The sequence below is a fragment of the Podarcis melisellensis genome (genome assembly GCF_964234715.1).
Source record: "Podarcis melisellensis genome assembly, chromosome: 15".
Lineage (NCBI taxonomy): Eukaryota > Metazoa > Chordata > Lepidosauria > Squamata > Lacertidae > Podarcis > Podarcis melisellensis.
Window position 1 is genome coordinate 33,450,808 of NC_138532.1, and position 27,687 is coordinate 33,478,494.

The following is a 27,687-nucleotide window of genomic DNA, read 5'->3' on the forward strand; positions in this document are numbered from 1 at the left end:
AATTGGGGCACTTGGAGCGTCTGAAAGTACCAAGGACTAGAGCAGGGGAAGAGGAGGCAAAATCATTTCTCTCGTCTTCTTCTTCACTGGGGTTGCACCCGGGACCCTCTTTAACCACGCATGTGCAGTACCACCAAGCTGTGGGTGACACTCCCTGCTCTTATCCATGACTAATCTAGCCTGGCTATTCCTGCCCTCCATGCAGGGGTTTTTGCAGACCAGCAGGAGGGAAGCATAACAATTGGAAACCCTGACTGACAATGAGGAAAGGAGCCAGTTTATCGTAGCAACCATCATATTTCTTTCCCTCTTGACACCTCTTGAGTGTCCCACACATCTTTGCAAGCGAGCGATCACTGTCATACTGAATAAACTGCACCCGGAAAGATGCTAACTTATCTCCCCCTCTCCCCGATCCCAATTCTGCTTCCTCTCCAGATCTCTGACCTGATTCGCCAGAGCACAAAGGAATCGCCGCTCTGGGAATTCCTCAGCTTAGGCTACGCACTTATGCTCTGCCCTTTCGTCGTCGTCCTGGGGGGAATGTTTTTCCTAGCCACGGCCCTCTTCTTCCTGAGCGATCGAGCCAAAGCAGAGCAACAGTGAGTATCCGCCATTTGCACATGATATGGAATATGCCAGCTTTGGGTTGGTGCCCCCTACAGCAGGTGGGGGGAAAAAGCATGTCCGCACTACGCAGTCAAATGAGATTCAGACCCATTTGACCGTCGCCGTTCCTGATCAAGGAACCCAGTTACACGAAAAGGGAGCGCGATCTCTAACAAAGCAAGATTGGTGCCTTCACGGAGCTATCTTTCCCAGGGCTGTTTGGGGGGCAGCAAGCTGGTGCCAGTTCCCAGGTTTTGGAGAGCACCTGGGTGTGTTGACCTCCATAGGCTCTCTCCCTCTGTGAGTGAGCTCCTTTCCATAGGGACATAATTTACTAAGACCTGAACAATTCAGGTGCAAGGTACCTCAGGGAACTGCCTGAACTCTTATATCCCGGGTTGAACATCTGCAGAGCACCGTGGGTCATGGTGAGGCTCATTTGATGGCAGCAAGAATCAGAGCCTTTCGTGTCGCTGGCTCAGTATTGTCAAGAGAGATTCAGCAGGCCCCTTCTGTCCCAAAACTTTTCTCTTCCATCTGGCTGGCTTATGCAGGCAATTAAGAATAGTGCATCTTTCCATAATAGTTAGCAGGTTTCAAATTTGTATGTGGTTTTTTATTGTGTGGTTCTGTGCATGGTTGTTGTAAGCCGCTTTGTTGATGTTTTTTTATCACTGGCGGTATATGAATTTTGCATATATATATATGAAGTTGTCTTAGACCAAGTAAGACCACTGGTCCATCCAACTCAGTGTTGCCTGCTCTGGCTGGCAGCAGCTCTCTCAGGTGTGTCTGAAGATGCTGGGGGGTCTTTTTCATGCAAAGTATTTGCTCCATCACTGTGCTACAGCCCGTCCCCTGGCCCAAGGGACTCTGGAGTTTGGCAGTGGCCCCCTGTCCCTCTGTCAGTTCCTGGGCCTCGTCCAATGCCCGGTGCCTCTGATGGAGCAAGTCCTGGTAGCCAAATGGACTTCTGACTAGTTTATATTCGTAGCATAAGCGTGGCACAGTTTATTGGTGCTTTGCCTGGAAGATTCCCCGTCCTGGCACTTGTCAAACTGGCACAAGCTCCCTTCCCTTGGAATGACTTTCCAGCTTCTTGGGCCCGAGACTTTTCCGCAAAGCTCTAAATCACCATCTTGTAAAAGCAGCTTTGACGAACTGCACAAGAAGCTCTTCGCTGTAAAGACGCCCCATTATTCTGAGACCGGGAAATCTGATTTGAAGAAGGGAATGCTGGAACTCCCAGCTCTTCTGGCAGACCACAGCATCTCGGTCATATTTTATACCCGGCGACTGCAAGAGAGCATAATGAGGCAGCAACTGGGGTCATAATTGAAGGGAAGGGAAAGAAGGCCTATAGGCAGTCCTTGACTGATTTAGCAATCGTCGTAATGTTAGAGAAAAGAGCGAAGCAGAGCTCAGTATTATCTGGAAACTGCACCCCTTTGCTGTGGAATCCCTGCCCCCTAATACGACACTTTAAAGACTGGGCTGCGGTTATTCATTTTCAACTCTGGACGTGCTCAGACGCTTGGCTCAAGTTAAACCTTCAGGCCACATGCGATCTACAGTGGCCCCAATCCAGCAAGTGTTACAACCTTCCAGAATATCAGAAGCTGCTCTCAATATAGGATAGAAGAGCTGCTGTTTCTCCCTCCACCACCTTTTAATTTTAATTAAGTTAAAAGCTCATGTAGTGAGTCGGGGGGCAGGGGAAGGGGGGGAATGTTGTCACAGCCAGAAACTGGATTGGAGGCAGTTTAATTAATTTAAAAGGGCCTGCTTGAACGGACACGTACATTCGGCTGTGCTGTGGGGTGGGCAGGTCAATGCAAGAGAGCCTCAGCTATGTTTGCCTCTGTAAGGAGGCCGGCAGGTTCCTTCCGCACCCCACTTCTCTGTGAGATAGCGTGGCAGAACACGAATGGAGAGACCCTGATTCAAATCTCACCCACCCACTTGGCCATAAAGCTCACTGGGTGACCTTGGACCTGTCACTTACCTTCCAGCCTGGCCTACCTCACAGGGTTGTTGTGAGGTTGAAGTGGGACGGGGGAGAACCTCGTGCGCCACCCTGAGCTGCACAGAGGAAAGGCAGGATATAAATTAGGGGTTCCATTTAGACCCAGAAAACAGCAGGCTAGAGCCTTTGCCGAGCAGTATGGGAAATGTTCAGAAGGATCATACCAGCCATTTTAGCTCGGCTCTAATATACAGGGACGCGGGTGGCGCTGTGGGTTAAACCACAGAGCCTAGGACTTGCCGATCAGAAGGTCGGCAGTTTGAATCCCCGCGACGGGGTGAGCTCCCATTGCTCAGTCCCAGCTCCTGCCAACCTAGCAGTCCGAAAGCACATCAAAGTGCAAGTAGATAAATAGGTACTGCTCCGGCGGGAAGGTAAACGGCATTTCTGTGAGCTACTCTGGTTCACCAGAAGCGGCTTAGTCATGCTGGCCACATGACCCGGAAGCCGTACACCGGCTCCCTCAGCCTGTAAAGCGAGATGAGCGCCGCAACCCCAGAGTCGGTCATGACTGGACCTAATGGTCAGGGGTCCCTTTACCTAATAATATACAGTAAGCCAACAACTTACGTGGGGGGTTACGTCCTGGGGATCACACTTCATGCCAAAATCATAGTCAAAACACATTGGGTACAATGGCGGGTGGAATTGCCAAAGTCATTTTTCTTCTTCTTTTAATTACTCCCCACCCCCCACCCCCCGGCCATACCTATAAGGCTGAATGTGCAAACTGCAGGTTTACTGTATGAAATATAAGCCATCATGGTGTAGCAGTTAGAGAATTGGACTCAGAAGCCGGGAGACCAAGGCTCAAATCCTTGCTGAGCCGTGAAGCTCAGTGGGCGACCTTGGGCCAGTCCCAGTCTCTCAGCCTGACCTACCTCGCAGGGTTGTTGCTGTTGTGGGGATGAGGTGGGGAAGAAAAACTGTGCCACCTTGAGCTTGGAGGAAAGGTGGGATAGAGATGCAATTAAAAACAACAACACCAAATACAGTGTGTGTGTGTGTGTGTGTGTGTGTGTGTGTGTGTGAGAGAGAGAGAGAGAGAGAGAGAGAGAGAGAGAGAGAGAGTGTCTGACTAGATATTGTTTACAATATGAAATAATACTTGAGTGCCCTGTCACTCCTCTCCTCAAAAGATACCGGTAATTATCTCTGCTGAGCCTTTGGGGGGGCTTGTTAAAAGTGAAACCCAACCAACCTGGAGCTGCGTGTTTTTCAGCACGGATCTGGACCGCCTCGCCACGGGCACCTCCAGTAACTCGGAAGACACAGCCACATGACCGCTACAACTTGGGGTTAGTTGGTGTGTGTTTTTGTCTTCTTTCTTTAAAGGAAAAAAAAGGCTTCTACTCACTGGCCAGGAGATGGAAAGGGGAAGAAAACCCACCATATATGTAAATATTTTCAGTGCCAAAAGAAAACACACAGAAATCTGAACTTCTTTTCTGCTGGGAAATTGGTTTTTTATTTTTTGGACCAGGCTGCTTCTTGCGGGCGGCTGTTTCCAAAACGTGTGGTTCCATAGGCATGTTTGTGGATCTGCTCTTACGTTATGCGATACGTTTTTGGGCAGATTTCAATAGCCGTGTATTTATTTTTAATGCATTATGAATTTAGACCTATAATCCACCCCAATCCTTTTGTGGCTCAGGGTGGCTGGCACGGCATCCGTTCTCATCCTGTGGCCTCTTCCTTCGTCTAGAGCTGACATTAAAACTTTACATTAAGGTGATTTAAAATAAATAAATACATTAACATTTACGGAATCCTCTGCTTGGGGAGGAGGCTTGGTTCTGTGAGCTATTCAATTCATTCAACTCGAGCGAATTTGCATTATTTATTCCAGTTTTGCTAATGTGGGGTCCTGAAGCACCCCCCCCACACACACACCCCATACTGAAAACCTTATTCACACCACTCCTCTGCTTTCTGAAATTTCAGCAGGCATCACATGCCTACTGGAAAACCATGAGGACTATCAGCTTTGCCAGTTGTTTTTGAGAAGGAATCTGAGGTTCTTAGGAAGCTGCAGTCTGGAATCAAAAGCGCATTCAATGTTTTTTGTGGCATCCTACCACGCTTGGTGGGATATCTGTCCACTTTTACTTGGAAACCTTCGTAGCAGATTATTCCACAAGCTTCCCTGGGTTGTTGTCTCCCCCCCCCCCAACCCAAGCTGGTTTTCTTTCCCTTTCGGGGAGATTTCTCAAATATCTACATATATGATGGGTTTCCTCTTTGCCAGCAGAACTGCAGATCAGCCTTTACTTAGCTGCTTGCTCGGAAGGAATGCAGCATTGCCAACCTCCTGCAATTTGAAACAATAAACAAAAACAGCATGGAGCAAACGATAGCGAGAACCTGGCTATGAAACCATGACATTAAGTCAATTACAGAGCACAGGGAGAGCTGGCAAAGCTGCTACACTGCGGAAGAGGAAGGAGGCGAGAACCTTCTGAAAGCATGTGCTTTGTCGTTCGTTAGCCCTGGGATAGGAAACCTGTGGCTCTTGGGACGTTGACGGACTACAGCTCCCATCATCCCTGGCTGTTGGGTATGCTGGCTGGGGCTGATGGGTGTCGGAGTCCATCAGTGTCTTGCGGGCCCCCGTTTCCCCATCTCTGCTTGAGATCAAACGCTCTGGAAGGCTTTGCAATAGCACTGCATGAATTTCTGTGTCACGACACTCGTGCACTCCCTGCAGCTGAGCACCGCCACTGGCACTATAGCATTTAGGATCCCGACTCTTTTAATTCTAACGAGCCTGTTTTTTTCCTACAACGCAACTCCACTGAAGAAACCTTATTTTGATGGAATTAGATGATGCTCAACCTGCATAGATTTGCGCCTGAGAAAGCCGAAAGTTATGATGAAAGAAAACTCGCTAGCTTTTGTTTGTGGGCAGCACGTGCACCTGTTGCACAATCTCGGAAGAGACATTTCTTCCCTGTGGGGTGGGAAAGGAGGAATACTTCTTTTGTGGTTGGGGTCAGGGATAAGGGGCGGCCAGATCTGTGTGTCTCCAGTCCGCTTCAGATTTGCAGGTGTTGAATCATAACTCTGCTTTGTCCTGTTTTGCATTGTTCTATAAAAGCTTCAAGAAAGTTTAGGCGTTTTACCCTTAGCAATGATGACAACAATAAATATGCTACAGGGTTTCCTGGTTAGAGAGTGAGCTTTCTATACAAGCAACCTTTCCACAAGTCCTCTTGCCTAGATAAATTTGCTAAGTGGAGGTTGGTGGACGATGCTAGAGATCTGCAGGGATTTAAGTATTGCACAAGATTACCAATCAACCTAATAACAACAATAATTAATAATAATAATTTTAGATGCACAGAACGCTAGGGTTCCAGGGTTTCAGGGATGCGATCTGAGATGTCAAGTAGCTTTGGTCACCTTGTATGGATTATGGAGTCAATCATCTCAAGCGCAAAAGACCAGGGAAAAGAGGTGTATCTTCAGCATAAAATGAAAGCTGTATAGTGAAGATGTCTTTTTCTATGCAACTAGATGCATGTGGGAAACTGGCAAGCAGGAGCACAAGAGCAGTCCTCTCCTGGGGTTTCCAGTAGAGGAAGAGCATAGCATTCATGGCTACTAGCCATTGATAGGCTGATCCTCCATGAATTGGCCCAACCCTCTTTTGAAGCCCTCCAAGTTGGTGGCTATCACTGCCTCATGTGGACATGAGTTCCATAGTTTAATTAGGCACTGTGTGAAGAAGGACTTTCTTTTATCTCTCCTTCCAACATTCAGCTTCATTGGAGGTCTACGAGTTCTGGTATTAGGAGACAGAGAGAAGAAGGTATTTCAGTCTACTTCACGTCATGCATGATTTTATAAGTTTCTACTGTGTCATCTCTTGCTAAATTCAAAATTTCCAAATGCTGCAACCTTTCTTTGAAAGGGAATCACTCCATCTCCTTGATCTTTCTGGTTGCCCTTTTCAGAACCTTCTCCAACTCTTACAATACCTTTTTTGAACTGCTTTTAAGCTTCCAAAGAAAAACACCTTTACTTATAAGGCAGCTGCCAAAATTGCAGTGCTGGTGGGACCTCAGCCCGGCCTGGCCTTGTTAATTTCCCAGAGTCATCAAGACATGCCAATAAGAATATGCACATTTTAATGCAGGTATTTGTCATTAGACTGCACTGTGAGTCCTTTAGCAATGTCTCTCCTGGAAGGAGCGAGATGATAATCTCCTTATGAGATTTAGGGAGCGCAGCATGTGTTAGTAAGTTGTGTGGGAGGGCGGGTTGGGAGACTTGTGGCCAGCTTCCAATGGTTCTTTGAAGAGTCCTTTTTTGCCGGCGCCCGAATCAGAGAACTGTAACCCTAAAATGTAACTTACAGATGTCACTGCCAAATGCCTTTCTGGCTGCCTCTGCAGTCAGGAATTGGCGTTTGCCAAGGATTTCTTGACGTCACTGCTGGTTACAGGGTCCAGGAAGGGGGTGTTTTGTGTTTACCACTTCGCCTTGAAGGAGCTCAAATATCAAACTGAAATTATGCAAGCAGATAAAATCTCTGGCATTCTTCCTTTGCCTGACTGGTCTGCATGCTTGATTCTGAACTCAGAAGTTTTGATTCCCCCCCCCCCACCTAAGAACCTCCTTTTTGCCAGTTTCTTGTAGACATCTGGCTTGCCTCTGTGAAAACAAGATGTTGGGTTAGATGGGCTCATCCAGCAGGATCTTCTTATGTCCCTGTGATCACATTCTCCAGTCCCTTCTTGGCAATGAGCAGATTAATGTTTTTGTGGTAGATTCATTCCTTGATCTCAGCCAGGTATATCCTCAGTGCTATCTAGTCCAGGCTGAGTCTTCTGAGGAGTGTTCCGGCTTAGTTTGTTTCTGAAAACCAGAGGCATCATCCAAACTCTGTCCTCTGTGCGTTCTCTCTAGAGAGACGCTCTGGTACCAACCTGTCTATTTTTATTTTCTGTCTCCCTTCTGACATCCTTCCTCTTTCCATTCTGACTGGCCTAGGCGGTATTATTCAGCAGGCAATCGCCCTACATTAGGGGTGGAGAGATCCATCCATTTTGTTTCTCTCTGTTTTTCATTTTTCCAATAATTAGTTCAGTCCACCACATTTCTGCAGCAATTTGTGATACTTTTTAAAAAATTCTCATAAAAATTGGTAGCATTTTAGTGTGAATTTCTCCTAATAAGCACATTTTTGTGTATAGTTGGGACTAATGTACTGTACATATTTTTGCAAGTGCAAAATAGCATTTTTGCAAGTCATTTTTCTATATTGTTTTCACCAGTACTTTCATTTTTATGCGTACTTTCCACTAATATGTGCATTTTTTAAACGTTGCCTGGTTGGAGAACTGCATGACCAAAAAGATGCTGACGCAGATTCCTCTTGTTACCAGTATTTGCTATAATTATTTTGACTTACATGCTTCTTTCCAGTCTCTCTCTTTCTCAGAACAATGGTCAGGTCCTGTTTTGCATCGTTTGATTGACTTACAAACTGGGACTCTGGCCTCCCAGCCAGTCACAGAGAAGGTGCTGGAGGGGCTGCAATTTTTCTGTTTACAAAGAACCTCCTTTTATGCTTGCTGTTGTCGATTTGAGCTCTCTTATAAGATGCATGTCCTTCACATGTCTACAAGCAGATATTTTACTTCACCCGTAAATCTGATAAGAATTGTCTCTAAGTACCATTATTTTTCGTGAATAAGACAAGATTTTCTCCTGTTAAAATAATGCTTAAAAATTGGGGTCGTCTTATACATGTGCAGTTCAGAGTGGGGACAGGTGATTGGTTGCTGCCACGAGTAGGAGGTTGTTTGCGGTGATTGTTCTGGTGATTGGTGGCTGCGGCGAGGGCTGCTGTCGATTGGCTGTTGTTGCGTCAATTGGGCGGGTGAGGGGGCTGACTATTGTTGGCTTATGCAACATGTGCTACTGGCAGCATTGGCCAGGCAATTCTCTCCCCCCCCAAAAGCTCACTAACTCAGGGCAATCCCCCCCCCAATTTTCTGAATTTTGAGTCCCCCAAAATAGGGGGCGTCTTATACATGGGGGCTTGTTATACACGGAAAAGTACGGTAAGCAAAAGAGAGAGAGAAGTGTAGCCAATAGCAGCGGATACCTTCCAGAAAGCCCCCTCTGTGTCTAAAATCCTACCTGGAAATCAGACTCATTTGTTGATATGTGTATTCCCCAATTGGATTCAGAGCAAGACCCTGATTTATCCCACCAATGGCAAGCCTGGAGAAAGGCTGGATGTAAGTGGTTTGCGGACCTACTCGTTGACCATAGGTTCCAGCACATAAGCTTTAGATTAAACCCATTTATCATAATCGAGACTGGGACACAAGGGGTCGAAGGTCGCAGGCTTCGCTAACGAATTAATCTTGGTATCGCGTTCTGAGCGCATGCTGGCCTGCACAGGTTGGGGCTTGAAAGGCTGCTTGTTTCAAAATCCTAGGGTTAAGATGGAGTGTCCCTTAAGACCTCTTGACTGCCCTATAATCACAGTTATAAGAAGAGTGCTTGACAAGTGGATGAAAAGATGCTCTCCCTGTCTTTCTCTCTCTCTCTCTCTCTCTCTCTCTCTCTCTCTCTCTCTCTCACACACACACACACACACACACACACACACACACACTTCCAATTATAGAGAGGTTAAGGTGTTACTTGCATTTGCCTGCCCCTTCATAATGTAAGTTCCCTAAACATTATACAGCTGCTGCTGCTGCTGCTGCTGCTTCTTTGGTGATCACTCGTAGCCAAGTAAGATTGTCTTCCATAAAACACGGTTTTAACAATGAGTCTGTAAGTGAATGTGGAGGCCAATTCTGGATCCACACATCCTTCCACAGTGGGGACAGTGGTTACTGTGTGGGAGTTTATCACAGTGTGGATTTGCCAAGCATGCCTTCCTCTTAGGACGTATCTCCCTTGAGTCCTGAGTTTGAGTGTCTTCAATATGTGAAGGAGCGTCTCCACCCCCATCGTTCTACCTGGACACTGAGGTCCAGCGCTAGGGCCTTATGGCGTCTCCCTCACTGCGAGAAGCCAAGTTACAGGGAACCAGGCAGAGGGCCTTCTCGGTAGTGGTGCCCGCCCTGTGGAACACCCTCCCACCAGATGTCAAAGAGAACAATAACTACCAGACTTTTAGAAGACATCTGAAGGCAGCCCTGTTTAGGCAAGCTTTTAATGTTTGATGCATTACGGTATTTTAATATTTTGTTGGAAGGCGTCCAGAGTGGCTGGGGAAACCAAGCCAGATGGATGGGGTAAAAATAATAAATATTATTATTATTATTTTTTATTATTCAAAGCCCATGACACCTTTGGTGAAGGCTGTTCTCCAATTGGAGCACTCGCAAGCGTTTTCCAATTTTCAGTGTTTATACTACATTTTTTTAGATTTGCCTTGAGATAGTCTTTAAACCTCTTTTGTTGACCACCAGCATTACGCTTTCCATTTTAAAGTTCGGAATAGAGTAGTTGCTTTGGAAGAAGATAATCAGGCATCCGTACAACATGACCAGTCCAACGAAGTTGATGTTGAAGCTTCAGCACTGGTGATCTTTGCTTCTTCCAATACACTGGTATTAGTTCACTGGTATTAGTTGTTATACAGCAATTAGATTTAAAACAGAAATAAAAGTGTAACACAGAATAATGTAGACAAATTCAGTATAAAAATCACACACAAAGCAGAAAGTTTGAAATCTTTGTTAAGCAGCCTGATCAACTAAAAATCTTCCAGCTGCTATTAAAACAAAGACAAGTGGTATTGAAACAGTCTTTTAAGTTTCAAAGTGGTATTTGAAAAGTCCTGAAGTGTTGGGGTTTTTTAAGTATTGATGTATGTAAATGAAGCATAGAGCTGGCTTGTAGCTCTGTGGAACATACCTGGGGCAAATGCTTAAAATGTCCAGCTATGATCAGAGCTGTCTAAAGTTCCCTTGAGATGTTCTATGCCAGCGACCCCCAACCTTTTGTGGGTTATGTACTGTATGTAACAATCATTTTCACAGATATCAGGAGACAAGGTTCATTTCAAGCTCAGACAACAGGCTGATTTGCCCCAATTCCCGAGTTCTTTGCATTTAATCTGGTGTCACCCAGGAAAGTAAACTGCCAAATATTTGCGATGTACCAAAATGTGGCACAACAGCTTCAAAAGCAATTGCAAGTGCGCGCACACACAGTTTTGACATTTCCCCCCTCTCAGTGTGTTTGCGAATATTCCTGTGTGACAGAAATATTGGCAGGCTTTTAGCAGCTTTTACAAGTGTGGAGGAGCGATGACGAGTGCATCCTTTAAAAATGATTAGGGCAGATGATTTGGAGGTGGGAGATCTTTGTTTTGCAACCAGTTAGGCTGTGCAAGGTGAGAAGGGCTTTATCACAGGACTGGGGTAGCCATTGATGGTTTCGGACTCCAGGGGCTAGTTCTCTTTCAGTTGTGCCTCGCATTGTGCCACTACAGGTCAGAAGGGGTTCATGGTATGGACTGCTCCTCCATGCAAAATGGCAACTCTCTGCTTGTTGAAAGCTGTTATGCTGGAATTTCTTCACCCAACGTGGGGCTTGAACCCACAGCCCTCAGATTAAGAGTCTCATGTTCTACCGACTGAGCTATCTAGCCTTGGACCATGACTCCCATCAGCCCTGACTTTAGCCCTGCTGGCTTAGGCTGATGGGAGTTGGAGTAGAACAACTTTCTTGCAGGTACCTGGTATATAGGTTACCCGTATGCAAATCCGTCGTTATAAGGAGGAGACTGGCAAGCTTTGAGCTTCAGTCCTACTTGCTGAAAGTGTAGGGCATCTTTGTCTTTTGGAGTTTTATCTCTGTCTCGACACTCGGTTGCTTAATAAAGAGCCCTTGACGCTTTGTTGCCTGGGGAAGAGAGAAGCGAAAGCTATTGATTTTGCTCTCTTTTTTAATGCTGGCTTTTATCCTCCTGAGTTTTCCTCTGGAAGGAAAAGGAGCTAGATGACAGACCTGAATCCTTCTCCCCTTCAAATTGTTGAAGGAAGGTAAAAACCTTGAGAGAAGCATTGGAGATAGCAGTGGCAGAAAGAGACAAATCAGGGCTAAGTAGCTGGCCACATCTGGATGATGTGATGAACTGTTGTTTAGTGTAGCACTCAAACACAACCAGTTATTTGGAATGAGCCAAAGCAAGTCTTGGATTCATGTGCTCCCCTTGACTCCTCCAGCTTGGCCATGAGTCAGGAAGCTCTCACTTCCATTTTTGATTGACTCCAGTTTAGTGTTGCATCTGAATGCTAAACTGTGGTTAATCTTAACTGTGCACAAGCCAATTTAATAACCCATGCTTTGTAAGTTGACTTGGAAATAAAGGACTCCTTCAAATAAAACTCCATAAAGTCGAGGGTGCGGCCACACTATTCTGTCTATCCCTTCGTAGCAAATGACTGCTGGTAAGGCCCTCTTATCCTCCATTAATATGTCCAAACCCCTGGCTGGCCTTCAACACACGAGTCTCCCAGATCTGTTCAGGAACAGCATCCTCTCTCATTCTTGCACTAATGTTTTCAAGTGGCCTAATCGGTTGTGACTTTTCCTTTGAGCAAACCGGCCTTTGGTTCCTAAAGCACAGCCAGCTCCCTTAAAGGCTTGGAGTCACTGTCGTTGCTTGTCAAGCAATATGTAACTAGATGGAATATTTTTAGCTCAATCAGCTCAGGCCTTTTCCTCCTTTCCGCTTTTCTTGGGCTGTAACATTTAGCAGATTCATTGGGGAGATCAGGGGTAGTCTTCCAATGATGCTGGACTCCAAAGCCCATCATCCCTGACCATTAGCCTTGCTGCTGAGGCTGATGGGAATTGGAGTTCAAAAACTTGTTGCGAGCCACAGATTCCCCACTCCTAAATTAATCCTGTTTTTTTAAAAAAACGCATTTTTAAAACGCATGCACCTAAGTGTGTGTTTTAAAATGCATATATGTGTGGAAGTAATGCACAAAATGCATTATGTTGCAGGAAAATGCATTGCAAAAATTCCTATATTTGAGTACAAAAATGTGCATGGGAGAAATTTGCACTAAAATGCTGGTGAATTTTCCTGAGGACTTTTAAAAATGGCAAAGAGGTGTGGAAACGTGGAGAAGCGAAACTGCAGTTGACAGGTTTACACACCCCATCCCTAGGCCAGGGCCACCTGAAGTTCCTACAATGAACGTTATGCTGCTTTTGGCTTTCTTCCCAGTGCCGTAGAAAGTAAGACAACGCCAGGAGGTGACACGTGGAAGGGTCAAAACGCAGGCTGGTGACATATGGGGAAATTGCAGCGTTCCGCTGAAACCAGCGGTTGACCAGTAGAAGGGGCATAGAAGCGCAAAGACGCCCTGAGGGTTCTCCAGGAAAGCTTTCAGGGCATCAAATTAGATCCCTTTTTCACATACCTTTAGATATAATTGAATGACTCATTTTGGAGCAGGTAGGCGAGAATAAAATAGCAACTGCTGCAAACCCTCCTTAATTGTAGAAGTTCGCAAAGGTTGTGAAATGAGTTTTAGTCTGTCCTGGATTAAACACTGCAGCAAGCTATACTATAGTGAGTGAGAAGGTGGAACAGACAAACAGGACAGGGGTGTTTTCCAAAAGCAACACAAAACAAAAAACCCCTGCAGAAGGCAACAGCAGACAAAGAGCTTTTCCGAATTCCAAGATCTCATTTTTCTCTACTTTTCTGCTACTTTTTTTAAAAAAAGAAAACAATGGCAGCTTATTTCCTTTCAGAAAATAGCAGAAAAGGATGTCGCTGCCTCCCCCTCTTTAAGGAACAAAAAGATTTGCAATCTCAAGAAAAATAGATTTCTTTGGGAAGGCTGTTTATAAAGGAGATCTGTCCCCAGTAGGTTGGAGTGGGTTTGTTTTTAGTTATTTACTGCACTTATTTGTCGCTTTTTAAATTGAACTCAAAGCGACTTAAATAAGGCATCCCACGTGGAGATATAGTAGGGCTCTCAGGTAACCAATCCGAGCTGCTTTCAATGAAGTTCTAATTCTATAATGGGAATGGGCTTTTAAAAAAAAAACTTGGGGATGGCACACTACTGGTGGGTGTGGCAACAGGTGTGACTCTTGGTACAGGAGGCTGTGCTCATTAGGACCACGAAAAAGGCAGAGCACATCTCCTTCATCCAGGCAACCGAGAAGCCTGATGACATTTGACCATGCAGAAGCACTTGACAAGAGTTCCCAAGGGCCAGTCAGAGGGGTCTGGGGGCCATAGTTTGCCCCTGAGCCTGAGGTTCCCTATAAGGCAGAGATATGGCCTGAGACACTACAGCCCTGTTCCAACCCAGAAAGCCTGAACCATTGGTGGGTAAGCAGGCACTCTTGGGGTGACAAGAGCAGCAGGCAATATTTCCAAGCTTGGGAATATGATTATTATTATTTGGAGCGTGTTCATCAGGCTCACCTCGAGTACAAGGCAGGCCTTATGGCCCTCAAATTGTTCCTTTACAGCCAGGCAGGGGAATCTGTGACCCTCCAGATATTCGTGGACTTCCGACTCCAGTTTTCCCAAGTCAGCCTGGCTTATGGTCAAGGAGGATGGGAGTCGTGGTCTGGCAGCACCTAGAGGGCTACTGGCTCCCCAGCCCTTCTCATAACAGAGGCAGCGACCGCAGTCTGTGCTGCAAAGGGTGTCCAGGGGAAGCATCCATGGGGGCCCCACAGCTCACCAAGCCCCCTCTCCAAGCAGTGCTGCTTCCCTCCCTTAGAGCACCTGTCAGGGAGCTGCCATCAGCTCAGAGGCGAGAGGTGGAAGGGCAGTTGTGTTATAGGGAACCTCCGAAGATCTTGCAAAGCAGTTCCTCCTCTAGCAAGGAGGAAAGCGCCGCCTCCAGTGGGGAGGAGGTTCAGGGACCAGGAGATGCTAGGGAGATCCTCAACACGGAGCCTGTGCAAAGCAGAGGGGGGGAAAGCCCCCCTTTGCCAGCGCCCACTCTGCGCAGTAGGTTTCGGCGCAGAGAGGGGAGGAGAAGGATGGGGGTCACACGGCTGTTATGCTGGCGGAGGTACAAGGACCAGCCACTCCCAGATTCTGCTAGCGACTGAGCCAGACATGAACTTGCGACGCTCTTCACCGTAAATATTCTGGACTAATAATAGTAAAGCTGGAAAAGACAGGTCGGAGTCTTGCCTTGCTCTCGAGCAACCACACCAACACCTGACAGCACCCAAGCCCTTGAGGGGCAATGCCAGCAGGAATTGTGCTTTGTGTGCCCAGGTTCAAGCAGCCCAGGCAAAGGAGGCCTTTCTCAAGGACAGCATTGCTTTAGACCGGGCGCCAAATGTGTGGTGGTCTTCTTTTTAAAAATTTGAAGTTTGGGGTTGTTGTTGTTTTAGCTTTTTCTAACTTTAATATAAAGCCGCCTTGTTTTTTCACTTTATTGAGCGGCTGGTTTGGTTTTCTGTTTTCTATTGCTGTACGCTGGCCTGTCGTCTGATTATTCTCTTCTGTTCTCTATTTTAGAAAAGTGTTATAGCCATTTTATTAAACACACACACAACCCTGCCTCTAATATCTTGTGCCAGTAATCCGAGACCCCTGCTTGGCACACTGTGCTTGTTATACTTTCTCACAAACAGATAATGGGGAGGAAAGGACAGGAAATAGGCAGATGTTGTTGTATTGCCAGAGGGGGTGGATGGATGACAGGCAGGGAGTCGTCTAAAGATGGCTTGTCAACATGCGCTGTACAAAAACATCCATCTCCCCCAGCTAAAGAAGGGGTGACATCGCTTGCAGAAACCTTTGGGGAGTTTATGCTGCTGGGTCTTTGACTGTTCCCAGTGTGGGAGCAGCGCGACTCTTGCACGGCCACCGTGGGAGGGATGCCCAGCGCACCTGGGTGATGCCGTTTCTGCTTGCCTGTTTACATTTTCTCTTCCACAAATGGCTCGCCTGTCCAAAAATGACAAGTGAGCCAGCAGGATGGGCTTCAGTGACGGCTGCTCTCGATGTCAGGGTCTGTGTCTGTAAAGTTTCTGTGGGTTTTTTTATTTTTGGAACTAGCTAATACCTTTCCTTCCCCCTCTTGCTTTGCAGAGTAAATCAACTCATGATGCCTCCAGCCTCTGTGAAAGTCTAAGGCGGTGAGTAAACCAAAAGAGATGTGTGCATCTTCTGTGTGCAGGTTGGAAGGTGGTTGCTGGGCCTTTGGGCTGATGTGTTGAAGGGGAGCTAAATGTGTTGAAGGGGAGCATCTTCAAATACCTGAAGGGCTGTCACATGGAAGAGAGAGCAAGCTTGCTTTCCGCTGCTCCAGAGGGTAGGACCTGAGCCAATGGATCCAAAATGCAAGGGAGGAGATTCTGACAAAACCTTAGGAGTGTGCTGGCTGTTTGCCTTAATAAACATTGATTGATTGGCAAAACCTTAGAAAGAAAAACTTTAATATCTATATCTATATATCTATAAAAAAGGTAAAGGACCCCTCACAGTTAAGTCCAGTCGTGAACGACTCTGGGGTTGCGGCACTCATCTCGCTTTACTGGCCAAGGGAGCCGACGTTTGTCCGCAAACAGTTTTTCTGGGTCATGTGGACAGCATGACTGAGCTGCTTCTGGCAAACCAGAGCAGCACATGGAAACGCCGTGTACCTTCCAACCGGAGCAGTACCTATTTATCTACTTGCACTTTGACATGCTTGCGAACCGCTAGGTTGGCAGGAGCAGGGACCAAGCAACGGGAGCTCACCCCATTGTGGGGATTCGAACTGCCAACCTTCCGATAGGCAAGCCCTAGGCTCTGTGGTTTAGACCACGGCGCCACCCATCTATATCTAGAATATTTTCATTTTTTCTAATAACAGTTTTCATATGCTTACATATCAAATCCAAATTTGCATTCCCCCCTCACCGATTTGCATTCCCCCCTTTATTTTCCATGCATCTAATTATATCTAATTATATTTCCACTTAATTTCAGATTATTTTTCACATCATAATTCTACCTTCAGTTTATAAATCCTACGACAATCCTGCTAATGCTTCCACATTTCCCCAGTGCTCTTTAAAATAATCTATTAAAAAATTCCCCGTTCATTATTACACTTTTTCTTCATCTTGGTGCCTGATCTTACCCAGAAAGTTTTGCCATTTCAGCAAAGTCTATCATCTTAGTCCTCCATTCTTCTTTTGTTGGTACGTCCTCTTCTTTCCACTTCTGGGCAGAAAGAAGAACTTTCTGACAGTAAGAACTGTTTCACAGTGGAACACACCTCCTTCAAAGGTGGTGGACTCGCCTTCACTGGAGGTTTTTAAACAGACGTCGGATGGGCATCTTGATTCTCTAGCTGTGATTCCTACACCATGGGGGGTTGGACTAGATGACCCTCGGGGTCCCTTCCAGCCCTACAGTTCTATGATTCTGTGATTGTCTGCAGAGAGAGGCCTCTGCCCCCAGCCCCATTTACTCTGCAGCCAGTGCACTCCTGCTCCTGGTTTGTGAAGCTGTGTGCGCACATTAGCCACAATCCAGATGTCTTGTAGGGTGTTTTGTTTGTTTGTTTTTGAGAAATGTTGTATTTGGGGGCATTTACCCTAAGAACAGCTTCGATCTGATTTGAAAACATAAGCCATATATGAAGATATCCACGCTGCCTCTCAGCTGACGGAGGGCGGCTCAAAAACACATCCAACCATAGAAATGTGTACAATGACATGCAAACGTGATTTGAAGAGTAGTTAGGGATGTGTGTGTGTGTGTGTGTGTGTGTGTGTGTTTTAAGCCATTAATGAGCAGTGTTTTAAGCCATTAATGAGCACATCGCCTAAGGCAGCCTTTCTCTACATGTGGGGTCCCCAGATGTTGTTGGACTACAACTCCCATCACCCCTAGCTAGCAAGGCCAGAGGTCAGGGATGATGGGAGTTGTAGCCCAACAACCTCTGGGGACCCACAGGTTGAGAACCGCTGGCCTAAGGCTTCCTTGTGGCCAGGAAGCCTGTGAAACCACAAGGCGGAAGCGTTTGTGTCCGTAAAGCTGTATAGGGCATTGAAAAATTCAGATGAGTGCGGATTTTGAAGGCTTGGTCCCTTTGATTCGTGCATATTCCTTTCAGAATGAAGAAATGGGGAATGTCTGGCTTTAAAGGCATGCTGAATTGAGTTGCTCCTCTATCCATGCATTGGAAATGCAGTGGGTTTGAGTAGGCGGACTTGAAGGCTCCCCTCAGTGACTCTTAAATTGAACAGAGCATTCCTGGAAGGCAGCGAAAGGCTGCACAGGGCATCTACTGGAGTCATAAAAGGAATCTGGCCATCCCAGTAGGAGCCTTTGCACAATCCTATTAAGTAGCTCTTACAGTTGCGATTAAATTTAATCGTATGAACACCAAGGGATTCATTTGACAGTCCTTTTAGTCTTTTTTAATCACTTTAGGTACATTATTAGGCAAACAGGCTTTCCAAGTGTATTAGTAGCTCAGCAGCCCCTCCATTTTTAATACAGAAAATGCCACTTCAGAAGGAGCAGTTAGGCTCTAGAAGTGGAAGCGGGCATTTTTACTTTTCCCCAGCCTGCCATTTTCCTGCTCCAAATCCCCACCTCCAAGTCCACAATGGCTTTTCCCACTCTGGGGGTCCAAAACTGGGTGAGCCCCTTGCTTCCTTTAGCTGATCCCAGTCCCAAAATGTAGCCTTACCTGTACTGCTTAAATAATAGTTTCATTGCATATATTTGCAAGCAGCAAACCATTGCATATTTGGGCATGTAACAAACCATTGCATATGTTTGCATGTAAAAAGCCGCTTAGCGATTTCCCCCAGAAAAAAGACTTGTCTGGTCTTACATAACGTAAGTGGGAGCATCACATGACCTATAGCTGTGGGGAGATGAAGGCCCTTCAATGAAGCTAAGCTGATCTAGGACTACTCAGTTCCTGGATGGAAGGCCACCTGGGAATGCCAGTGTTTGCCAGCTTGAGCTCTCTCACAGCACAGACAGGATGTGACTGTTGTAAAATAAATTGAGAGAGTCACAATTTAATTACAGGTTGTCACTCATTGCTAGAGGAGAATGCCATGTTCACTCTTTAATTTTGCAAGAACAGACTAGATCAGCAGAACTTAATACTTTGGCATTGTAGTGTATTTAATAAGGGCCTGATCGGAACAGATCCATGTCCTAAAAAATTGCTTTGTATCTGAAGCAGCTATAAAGGAAAATTAACCTAAGACTTATCACCACTTAAAGCTGTGTGCCGTCATGAGGAACAGGAGAATAAATCCCTGTTTAGGTAAATTCCAAGTCTTGGGCTATCTGAGTTGATATAATTGCCCAAGCATGGAATTTTACAATCCTACATTGAAACCAGGAATGAAGTCAGGCCCATACCATCCTCACGTATTTCCATCTTTACAAGTACAATGGTCCCTCAGGTTACAGACACTTCAGGTTACAGATGCTTTCGGTTACAGACTCCGCTAACCCAGAAATAGTACCTCGGGTTAAGAACTTTGCTTCAGAATGAGAACAGAAATCGTGCAGTGGCAGCGGGAGGCCCCATTAGCTAAAGTGGTACCTCAGGTTAAGAACAGTTTCAGGTTAAGAACGGACCTCCGGAACGAATTAAGTTCTTAACCCGAGATACCACCATAAGCAAATTGCCTGATGCAGCAGACTTCCATAGAAAACAACTGAACCTGTCTTCCCTCCCTTACTTCTGGCCCAGTTCTGCAGCCTGCTGGATTATGGCCACACATATTCCCGTTAGTGGTCTGAGCTAATACACAACCAACTGTCTCCCTTGCTCGGAAAGCTTGTGTGTCTCCCTTCTTTCACGCTAACAACTTGCCTTTGTTCCCTTCCGCACAGCTGACGTCCCGGATGATGAAGGAAAGCTTTTGTGAGCTCCAGCAGCCGCCGAACCCCGAAACGAGCACCTGCAGGAGACGCCCTCCCCCCTCCAATCCACCCTTCCCGGAACATGAAGCCGCGGGAAATTCATCCCGGGGAACCGATTACGCAGCGACACGGTGTTACTTCAGCCAGAGGAGAGGGGGAGTCCTTTGGAGCACGTCTCAACAGACATGGAGTCCTGTGCTTTTGCGGTCTTGCGTAAAGAAGAGCTCCCGTCTCCCCTGCTCCAGAGGGAAGGGACCTTCCTGGCTGGCATCTTTCCCAAAAAGAAGTCACCTGGAGGACCGGTGTACAGCTTTGCTTTCAGCTCCATGAAGATGCTGCCTTGGGTCAACGGCGAAGACTCCCTGCCCCATTGAACACACTGCTGCTCTTGCCATCCATCTCTTGTCTACATCCAGAGGCATCATCCTAGTTGGAAAAGCAGAGCCTCGGATTTGGGTTGTGAAAGCCAAGATCCGTTTTGTATTATTGAATCATGGCATAGGACACTTTCTGCAGGAGGTCAAAAAGATTGGACTGGCTGGGCACATTCACATATATACATATATATATTTAATTTAAAGGTGTTCTTTGCACTAGCAGGAAGCTGCTGGAGCTACCTCAAGGCCACTGCAGGGTTTGGTCTTGGCCAGGAATTTGGTGTTTTAACTTTCTACTGGGGAATCCAAGCGTAATTTCAAGCCCTTTGAGGGGCGGGGAGAAGCAACAGAGAAAGAGGCGGCGTGGGCAGCTTTAGCCGAGAACGTTACCTACCTACTGATGGTCCTCACGGGTCAGAAATGAAACTGCCCAGAGTGTCCGTTTCTTTAAATGCAAGTGAATGTGAGATAGTTGCTGCTTTTGGGTCAAGGTTAGGTTGGAGAAGAACTGCTGTTTCCTGGTAGATTGATGTTGGGGAACGCTTTGGAGGGAGTAGGGCAGGCTGTGGCGGAGCCACAGTGATCCCACCCAGATCCCGAAATCTCCAGTCTCTACTGTTCCAAGAAATGTGTGTTTTCAGAAGGAACCTGATTGGCTCCCAGTAGCGCCTGTCAACTCACTCAGAGAAGCAGAAAGAACGTGAGGGTTAGCAGCAGGGGCGATTTCTGCTGTGTTGGGTTTAACATCAGACATCTCTTGTCAGTGAACATGCACATATAGTCAGGAATATTGCCTCCCACCTCTAGCAAGGGACAGGAGGGTAGTGACACCTATGGGGGTTCGAGGCTCTGCTGAAAGATTGTAGCACTTTGGAAGATGAAAGGCCTGCCAAGTTGTGGTAAAAAGGGTAAAGGGACCCCTGACCATTAGGTCCAGTCGCGGACGACTCTGGGGTTCCGGCGCTCATATCGCTTTATTGGCCGGGGAGCTGGCGTTTGTCCGCAGACAGGTTCTGGGTCATGTGGCCAGCATGACTAAGCCGCTTCTGGCGAACCAGAGCAGCGCACGGAAACGCCGTTTACCTTCCCGCCAGAGCGGTACCTATTTATCTACTTGCACTTTGATGTGCTTTCGAACTGCTAGGCTGGCAGGAGCAGGGACCGAGCAACGGGAGCTTACCCTGTCACGGGGATTCGAACCGCCAACCTTCTGATTGGCAAGCCCTAGGCTCTGTGGTTTAACCCACAGCGCCACCCCCCTCCCTAAGTTGCATGGTACACGGTGCCAATTCTCCACGACAGATCCCTGATAGAAGTGTCAGTCCCTTCAACTTCCTGTTGTTGGCGCTACAAGCTTTCTGCAGCCGAGTGGGGTGGTGGAGACAAGCAAGCTAGCTCCACACACACATAGACACCGCAAGTCAGGTGTGTCGGAGGGCAAACTTCTGAAGCAGGGAGCCTCTTCTGTGCATGAACCCCCGAGGATGAGGACTCCAAAATGCACAGGGAGCTCAACAGGAATAGCAGCAGGGGGTTGGTTTGTGTAGGACATTTGTTCCCCCTTCACCTGTTTACTTGACTCGGATGTAGAAAGCCTGGAGCAGGCTATAGGAACCTGCTCTCCAGAAGAGGCCTAAAAAATACAAAGCAAAGAGACAGTGGAACTAGGTTTACTGTTTCTTATACGCACCCACTTTTGCATTGGAAAGCTATGAGCCAGCTCTGGGATTAGGCTGAATTTATTTGCCAGAGAGAATGGTGCTGTGGCAGGGAGAGCATAGCTGTCAGGGCCTGGAGGGGAAGATATCACCATGGTCTGAATTTCAGCCGCAGAAGAACATTAAGAAAAAGGTGCGCTCTCAGAGCATAAATCAGGTCGAAGCATCAACACGCAAGATGGGAAAGTAATCTTGACCTCCACCCTCATCATCTCCCCTCATCTCCTCAAATGTTCCACCTTTCACCCTGCCTCTCACCGCCGGGCTTTTGTCATTTGCTCTGTCCTTCCCCCCCCCCCGTCTTTCTTTCCTTATAAAGAGACACTTAAAAACAATTGCTTTGGCAAATGGTGAAAGGGATGGAAATGTGACGTACGTTTTCTTGTTATACAAGGCAGGACTCGAACCAGTTTTCTGATTTTCTTTCAGAAGCAAAACAAAAACAAATAAGACGAAAAATGGCTATTTTATATTTTAAAGAGCAATGAAGTTGATTATGGATCTCAGAGTATAAGAAGAAGAAATAAATATAAATATATGCATTATGTAAATTAAGAAATAAAGCTATTTAAACACTTTGTGCCGGCTTTCATCTCTTGCTCGGCTGCCTGTCGTGAGACGCGGGTTCCAGGTGAGACAGCGGCTTTGAAGGAAACCGCAGGTGTTTCTCCTCCAGCAGCGCTTACAGCCATGCCTGTGCAGAGATCTGGAGAGATTTGCTGCAAACAAGTAGGGCCGGTCCACGCAGGAGGCAAAGCAGGGCAACTGCCTCGGGCGGCAGGATACATAGGGGCAGCAGATCCGGGCTCTAAGGAACGTGTCTCCTGCTGCTGCCACGATGGCAGCAACACCTGTGATGTGCTCCTTGGAAGCTGGGTCTGCCTCCTCCTTGGCAGCACCCCCCATGCCACCTCTACAGCAGTGTCTTGGCAAATAGGAGGCACTGCTGGTCTCTCACCACTAGGAAGGAAATGGGGGGGGGTCCTGCCGTCTGGGTTCTCCTGAGCTCTGCTGGTGTGATTCAGGGTGGGCCCCTTACCCCCCCTGCAATGACCCTTAATTCTCAGTAATGATGGCACCGGGCAACCCTCCCGGGGCAGAGCGTTCTATAAGTGGGGAGCCACCGCAGAAAAAGCCAGTTCTCATGTTGCCACCGTCCGGACCCCTTGTGGAGGCGGCACCTGGATAAGGGCCTCAGATGATGACTGCAGGGTCTGGGATAATAATAATAATTTTTTATTTATACCCCGCCCTTCCCGGTTCAGAAAACTGGGCTCAGGGCAGCTAACGACAAATTTAAAACACTTAATTGATGCAACAAAAAAACAGCATAAAATACGGTATAAAACTTGAGTAACAATAAATTCAGAATTCAAAAATCAATTTAGGGGGAAATCAATAGAGAGGGGGCTGGTGATATGATCCAATACAACTCTTGTTGAGATTTGTGTTGCCATAGCTGGGTTCAGATCATCGGTCTCTAGACCGCTTAGTGTCAGCCTGACTGTTTTTGTCAGCTACAGAGAGATTAGCCTTAGGGCTAAATGACTTGTTACAGTGCGGATGGTTCTACTCGCATTCAGGCAGATTCAAGTAGAAGCCGCCTGCAAACGGCGGAAGTCAGTGACTGACGTGTGGGTGGGTGGGTGTACATGTGTGTTTATCAGTGCAAAGATCTTAGAGGAGGGTGAACCTTGCATGCACACTCCTCCCCACCCCACCCCACCCCCAATTCAAGCAATGCATCTTCAGGCAAATGCACATGTGCCCAGGCATGGCAGAATTCCCTGACGCTTCCAGGCATGGACGATTCATCCTCTCAAATCAATTCGGCTGCCTGACACACAGTCTCTGCAGGAACAACCCCCATACCGACTGCCAGTTGCGAGAGGCCGCGACCACCCCCTTCCATTTGCAGAACCAATTTGCAGAATTTATAACAAGGCACAGCTCAGAGGCGAGCTTCGGCGGAGGGGGTGAGCCAGGTCACATCCGAGGGCTTTTAATGGGGGCATAGCCTTTTAATAATGCGCTTAGGCTGGCTTTTGACATCTCTCGTGAACGACAGGGAACGCCCACTGCAGGAACCTTGACAGCGGTTTCCACAACTGCCCCACCCCACAACCAACCGCCCACCCCGTCTCAGAAATGGTGCTGAACAGGACTACGAAGAGAGCAAATGAAAAAGGCATTTCCCCTCACATAATCAACACATTCCTCTAGGGGCGATCTGCTGAGGACCACATAACATTGTAAGAGTTGGAAGGGACCCTGCCGGTCATCTAGTCCAACCCCCTGAAATGCAGGAATAAGTTTGCCCAACGTGGGGTTTGAACCCACAACCCTGAGTTTAAGAGGCTCACGCTCTACTGACTGAGCTGTGTTGGATTATCTGAAGTACATTGCTGGCAAAGCATCGATCTCTCTCTCAAAAGGCCCAGGTCGGTTCCCCTTCAACCTTAGGATACATTTTGCTACCACCCCAACTCCCGACCTGCCTGGCAGCGACTGGAAGCAATGTGGGGGCATGTCGGCTTGCTGGACAGCAAAGCCCAGGCCTGCAGCATTTCAGGTGGAATAACCTGCTGAATGACCTCCTCTGCCTCTGGCCAGATACGTGCCATTCATTTAAAGAACAGCGAAATCACTTTGGACTCCCATGGATTTCCCCAAAGAATTCTGGAAGCCGCATGTTGCTAAGGGTGCTGCAATTTCCCGAACGGTTTATCGTCTCCACCCCCATCGTTCTGCCCAGATGCTGAGGTCCAGCTCTGAGGGCCTTCTGGCTGTTCCCTCACTGCAAGAAGTGGAGTTACAGGGAGAGGGCCTTCTCGGTAGTGGCGCCCGCCCTGTGGAACGCCCTCCCATCAGAGGTCAAAGAGATAAATAACTACCTGACATTCAGAAGACATCTTAAGGCAGCCCTGTTCAGGGAAGTTTTTAATGTGTGACATCTTAGTGTATCTTTGGTCTCTGTGGAAGCCGCCCAGAGTGGCTGGGGAAACCCAGCCAGATGGGCAGGGTACAAATAATACATTATTAATATATTTATCAGCCTGTCCATCCCTCATTACAGGGACGCCTGGGATTGTAGCTGTGTGAGGGGAATGGGCAGTGCTGTTTTGATTAAAGAAGCAAGGTGCCGCTCCTCATGGAGGGCAGCGCCATGGGTGCCAGCACAAAATGGCTGCCACGGGCAGTTGTCATAATCTCATTGCTGAGCGACAAGGTGCAAACCAGCCAACCAGAAGCATCTCTGAGGTGGACATCTTGTCAGCATCCGAAGTCAGGTCCAGTCCCAGGGTCGGGCTAACAGCAATCCATGCGGTCAGACGGTCCAGGAATCCAATGATCATGGGTTCAGGGGTCAAGACGAGCAAGAAGCCAGGACCTGCAAACGTTGTTTCCAGCATTTGATGGCTGCTGGAAGCTCAAGCTTAAGGCAGCTGAAGCCAGCTGCTTCTTAACAGCACCTTCTATTGAGTCCTTGAAGGCTGATGAGTTGCAGGTAGTCACTCAATCTTCTCCCCCCTCCAGTCTGCTGTTCAACAGGTGAAGCAGACTCCTGGCCCATTACAGCAGCAAAAATAAAACAAGGTGCCAGTACTCCGTACCAGGGAGAACTCAAAAATAAAAATAAAAATCTAGGAATCGGGATGCCTAAAATCAATCAGCACCTTTAACACATTCCCCAGGGGTGTTTGCGGAAGGCCGCAAGAAAGAAAGTGGTGTCACTTTAATAAGTATTAAATTTGTATTACTTTGGCAACAATTGGTTAAAGATTATGAAAAATCAAGGGGGGGGAAAATTGGCAAAAAAAAAAAAGTGGCATCATAGTGCTTTAAGTGTGTGGTACGGATGTAGCCACAAAATGCTGGCTGGCAGCTGAAAGAGCAGCAAATAGAAACTGTATGGGGAAGCGTGCAATGGAGTATCCTGAAAAAGAGCGTGGCTGGCTGCTGCAACCCTGGACGAGAACTCCTCACTGCAACATTGTGGTGCACAGAATACGACAGAATCTCTCACACCCATCTGTTAGTACTGCTTCTCCTCAGACAGCAAAAAGCAGGTGGTTTAAGTCCCCATTTTCAAAGTACCCAGAATTCCGTAGGATGGAAACCTCCCTGGGGGAACTAGTGAAGGAGGCTGTTGCCCGTGACGCCAGCCATTTTCATCCACCCATTTCCCCTCAGATGCCTAATCCTCTTCATATGTCAAAAGGCCTCTTTCCAGGCCACGAGGGGGATGCAGATGGGAGCGTTGCCATGGTACCCTTGTCCTCAAGGGGTCTGGAACCTCAAATTGCCCGGCTGCTTGGCGAGATGGTCCTTTTCGCACCACGCAGAGATCCGCTTCTCCTCAGCGGAAAACTTTTTAGCGGCTCTTATGAATGTTCTCCAACGGGACGTGCCGCCTCTTCTCCTCAGGCACAAAAGATGAGCAGCTGTTTCCTTCAAGACATACGCAGAGGGTGGGCTGCTGTAGCTGCATCATTAAAGAATAATTAAAACAGCGAGACTGAACGGAGGGACGTGGGGGACGCCCATGGCCCTGATGTCTTCCTACGCTCCTCTCCACATCCAATCCTATTCTACGGCACCCGCAGAGAAGCAAGATGTGACAGGCCGAAGGATGAGCAGATCCGAGGAGGAATATAAAGCTCTATGCGTTATAAAAACACCGGGGAGTTGTGCTCGTGTCTTCTGCCTACTCCGTTTCTGTGCAAATTACAAACGCACACTGCAGATAGAAATCTAGCATATAAGTGAGGCGTGTCCCTAGGAACCCTCTTTCCTACTAGTCTTCTACATGCAGGGGCTTGAGTTTTCATACAGAGAAGTCCATCACTGAACTGCCTTAAAGTGGTGTGGCCCAGGCACTGGTTTGCCTCACCGTCTGCTCTTTTAAGAAAACCGGACCAATGTACTGACCCCACCAAAATTAAGACTTTAGTAGCCCTCAAATTGTATTGACAGACCCCATTCAAGATTACGATTTAGGTCCAATTAAGATGTATGATTTAGGCCGCAAACCAAGAGTAAGTCAGCAAGCCCTGCCGAACTCTTGAGCAGAGATCTCTAGTGCTGCAGGTAGGCATGTGTCAATATACTTGGCATCCCGTTGAGGCAGAAATTCACCAGCAGGACAGAACACAAGAAGCAGATTTGGCATCTGGCTGGCTAACAGCCTGACGTATTTAAGAATTCATGAACTGTGGAAATATAAACAGGGGAGACGGTGGATCATTTGCAGGCTGGTACAGCCTTGTGTGGATTAACAAACGGTGGTGCGGTACAGCTTAGAAAATTGTCCTTGGACGCTGTGCTTGACGACACGCCGCTTTTTGTATAATTACATTTTTTTGAAGGGCTTTTTAGGTTTAAGCACAAGAGGAAGTGCAAAGATGATGGAAGTCATCAAATCACAGAATCGTGGAGTTGGAAGGGAGCCTCGGGGTCATCTAGTCCAACCCCCTGCCATGCAGGAATTCTCAGCTCCTGCTTTGCCCTTGTCTTTTCCAAAACAAGGGAAACTGTGCTCAACCTGGCAAAAACAGATCAAGGGATAAAAGGAAGGACTAGCCGCTCTACAGTATAAAGTTACAAAAGTATAAGCATGCTTCTAGCATTTGTAGAACATGAGATATGAAACAGAAAATAGAGGCACTATTTTTCTCAATTTTTTTCTATGAGAAACTCTTCCTTTCATTGTTTTATTCTCCCCCACCGAATAAACTTCAGCAACATCATTTTCCGTTGTCCCAGGTGGCATAAGCCACATCAGAGGGTTCAAATTACGAGAGAAAGGACTTCTGATTGTCCAGAAGTCCAAAGGAGCATTTCAGAAGGTGTTGAAGAAGAGGTTGGATCTCTGAAACAGATTTCCTGCACTGACTGGCAGAGGGCTAGACTGGAAGACGCTGGACCTCCCTTCCAGCTCTAGGACAATCCTTTATTATATTGACTGTTAATCTTTTGCAAAGGGGGGGGGGCATCGATTCCCCCAACCCGTCTCTATCAAATAAAGACATGCAGAGAAAAACCTGTTCCAGCTCTAACAGAGACTTCACCACTGCTAAC

The 27,687-nt window shown here is 47.2% G+C and overlaps 1 protein-coding gene and 1 long non-coding RNA gene across 3 annotated transcripts in view; one reads left to right on the top strand and one right to left on the bottom strand.

Moving 5' to 3' along the window:
* SPNS2 (SPNS lysolipid transporter 2, sphingosine-1-phosphate) overlaps positions 1-20,066 on the top strand; it is a gene marked incomplete at its 5' end in the record, with an annotated part of 92,537 nt that extends 72,471 nt beyond the window's left edge. The window contains 4 exons of one of the 2 annotated variants that reach the window (XR_014163243.1): positions 439-602; positions 3,858-3,933; positions 15,711-15,757; positions 19,482-20,066. Coding sequence is in view for 1 of the 2 variants with exons in the window: in XM_081890444.1 (XP_081746570.1) it covers positions 439-602; positions 15,711-15,753 (207 nt within the window). The remainder of the gene's footprint in view (positions 1-438; positions 603-3,857; positions 3,934-15,710; positions 15,758-19,481) is intronic. The other variant, XM_081890444.1, reaches the window with a different exon arrangement.
* LOC309357515 lies at positions 10,761-14,498 on the bottom strand. Its single transcript, XR_014163154.1, has 2 exons — positions 11,773-14,498; positions 10,761-11,736 (listed from the first exon to the last, which is right to left on the bottom strand). It is a non-coding gene; the product is annotated as an uncharacterized lncRNA (long non-coding RNA).
* Positions 20,067-27,687: the final 7,621 nt, after the last annotated feature.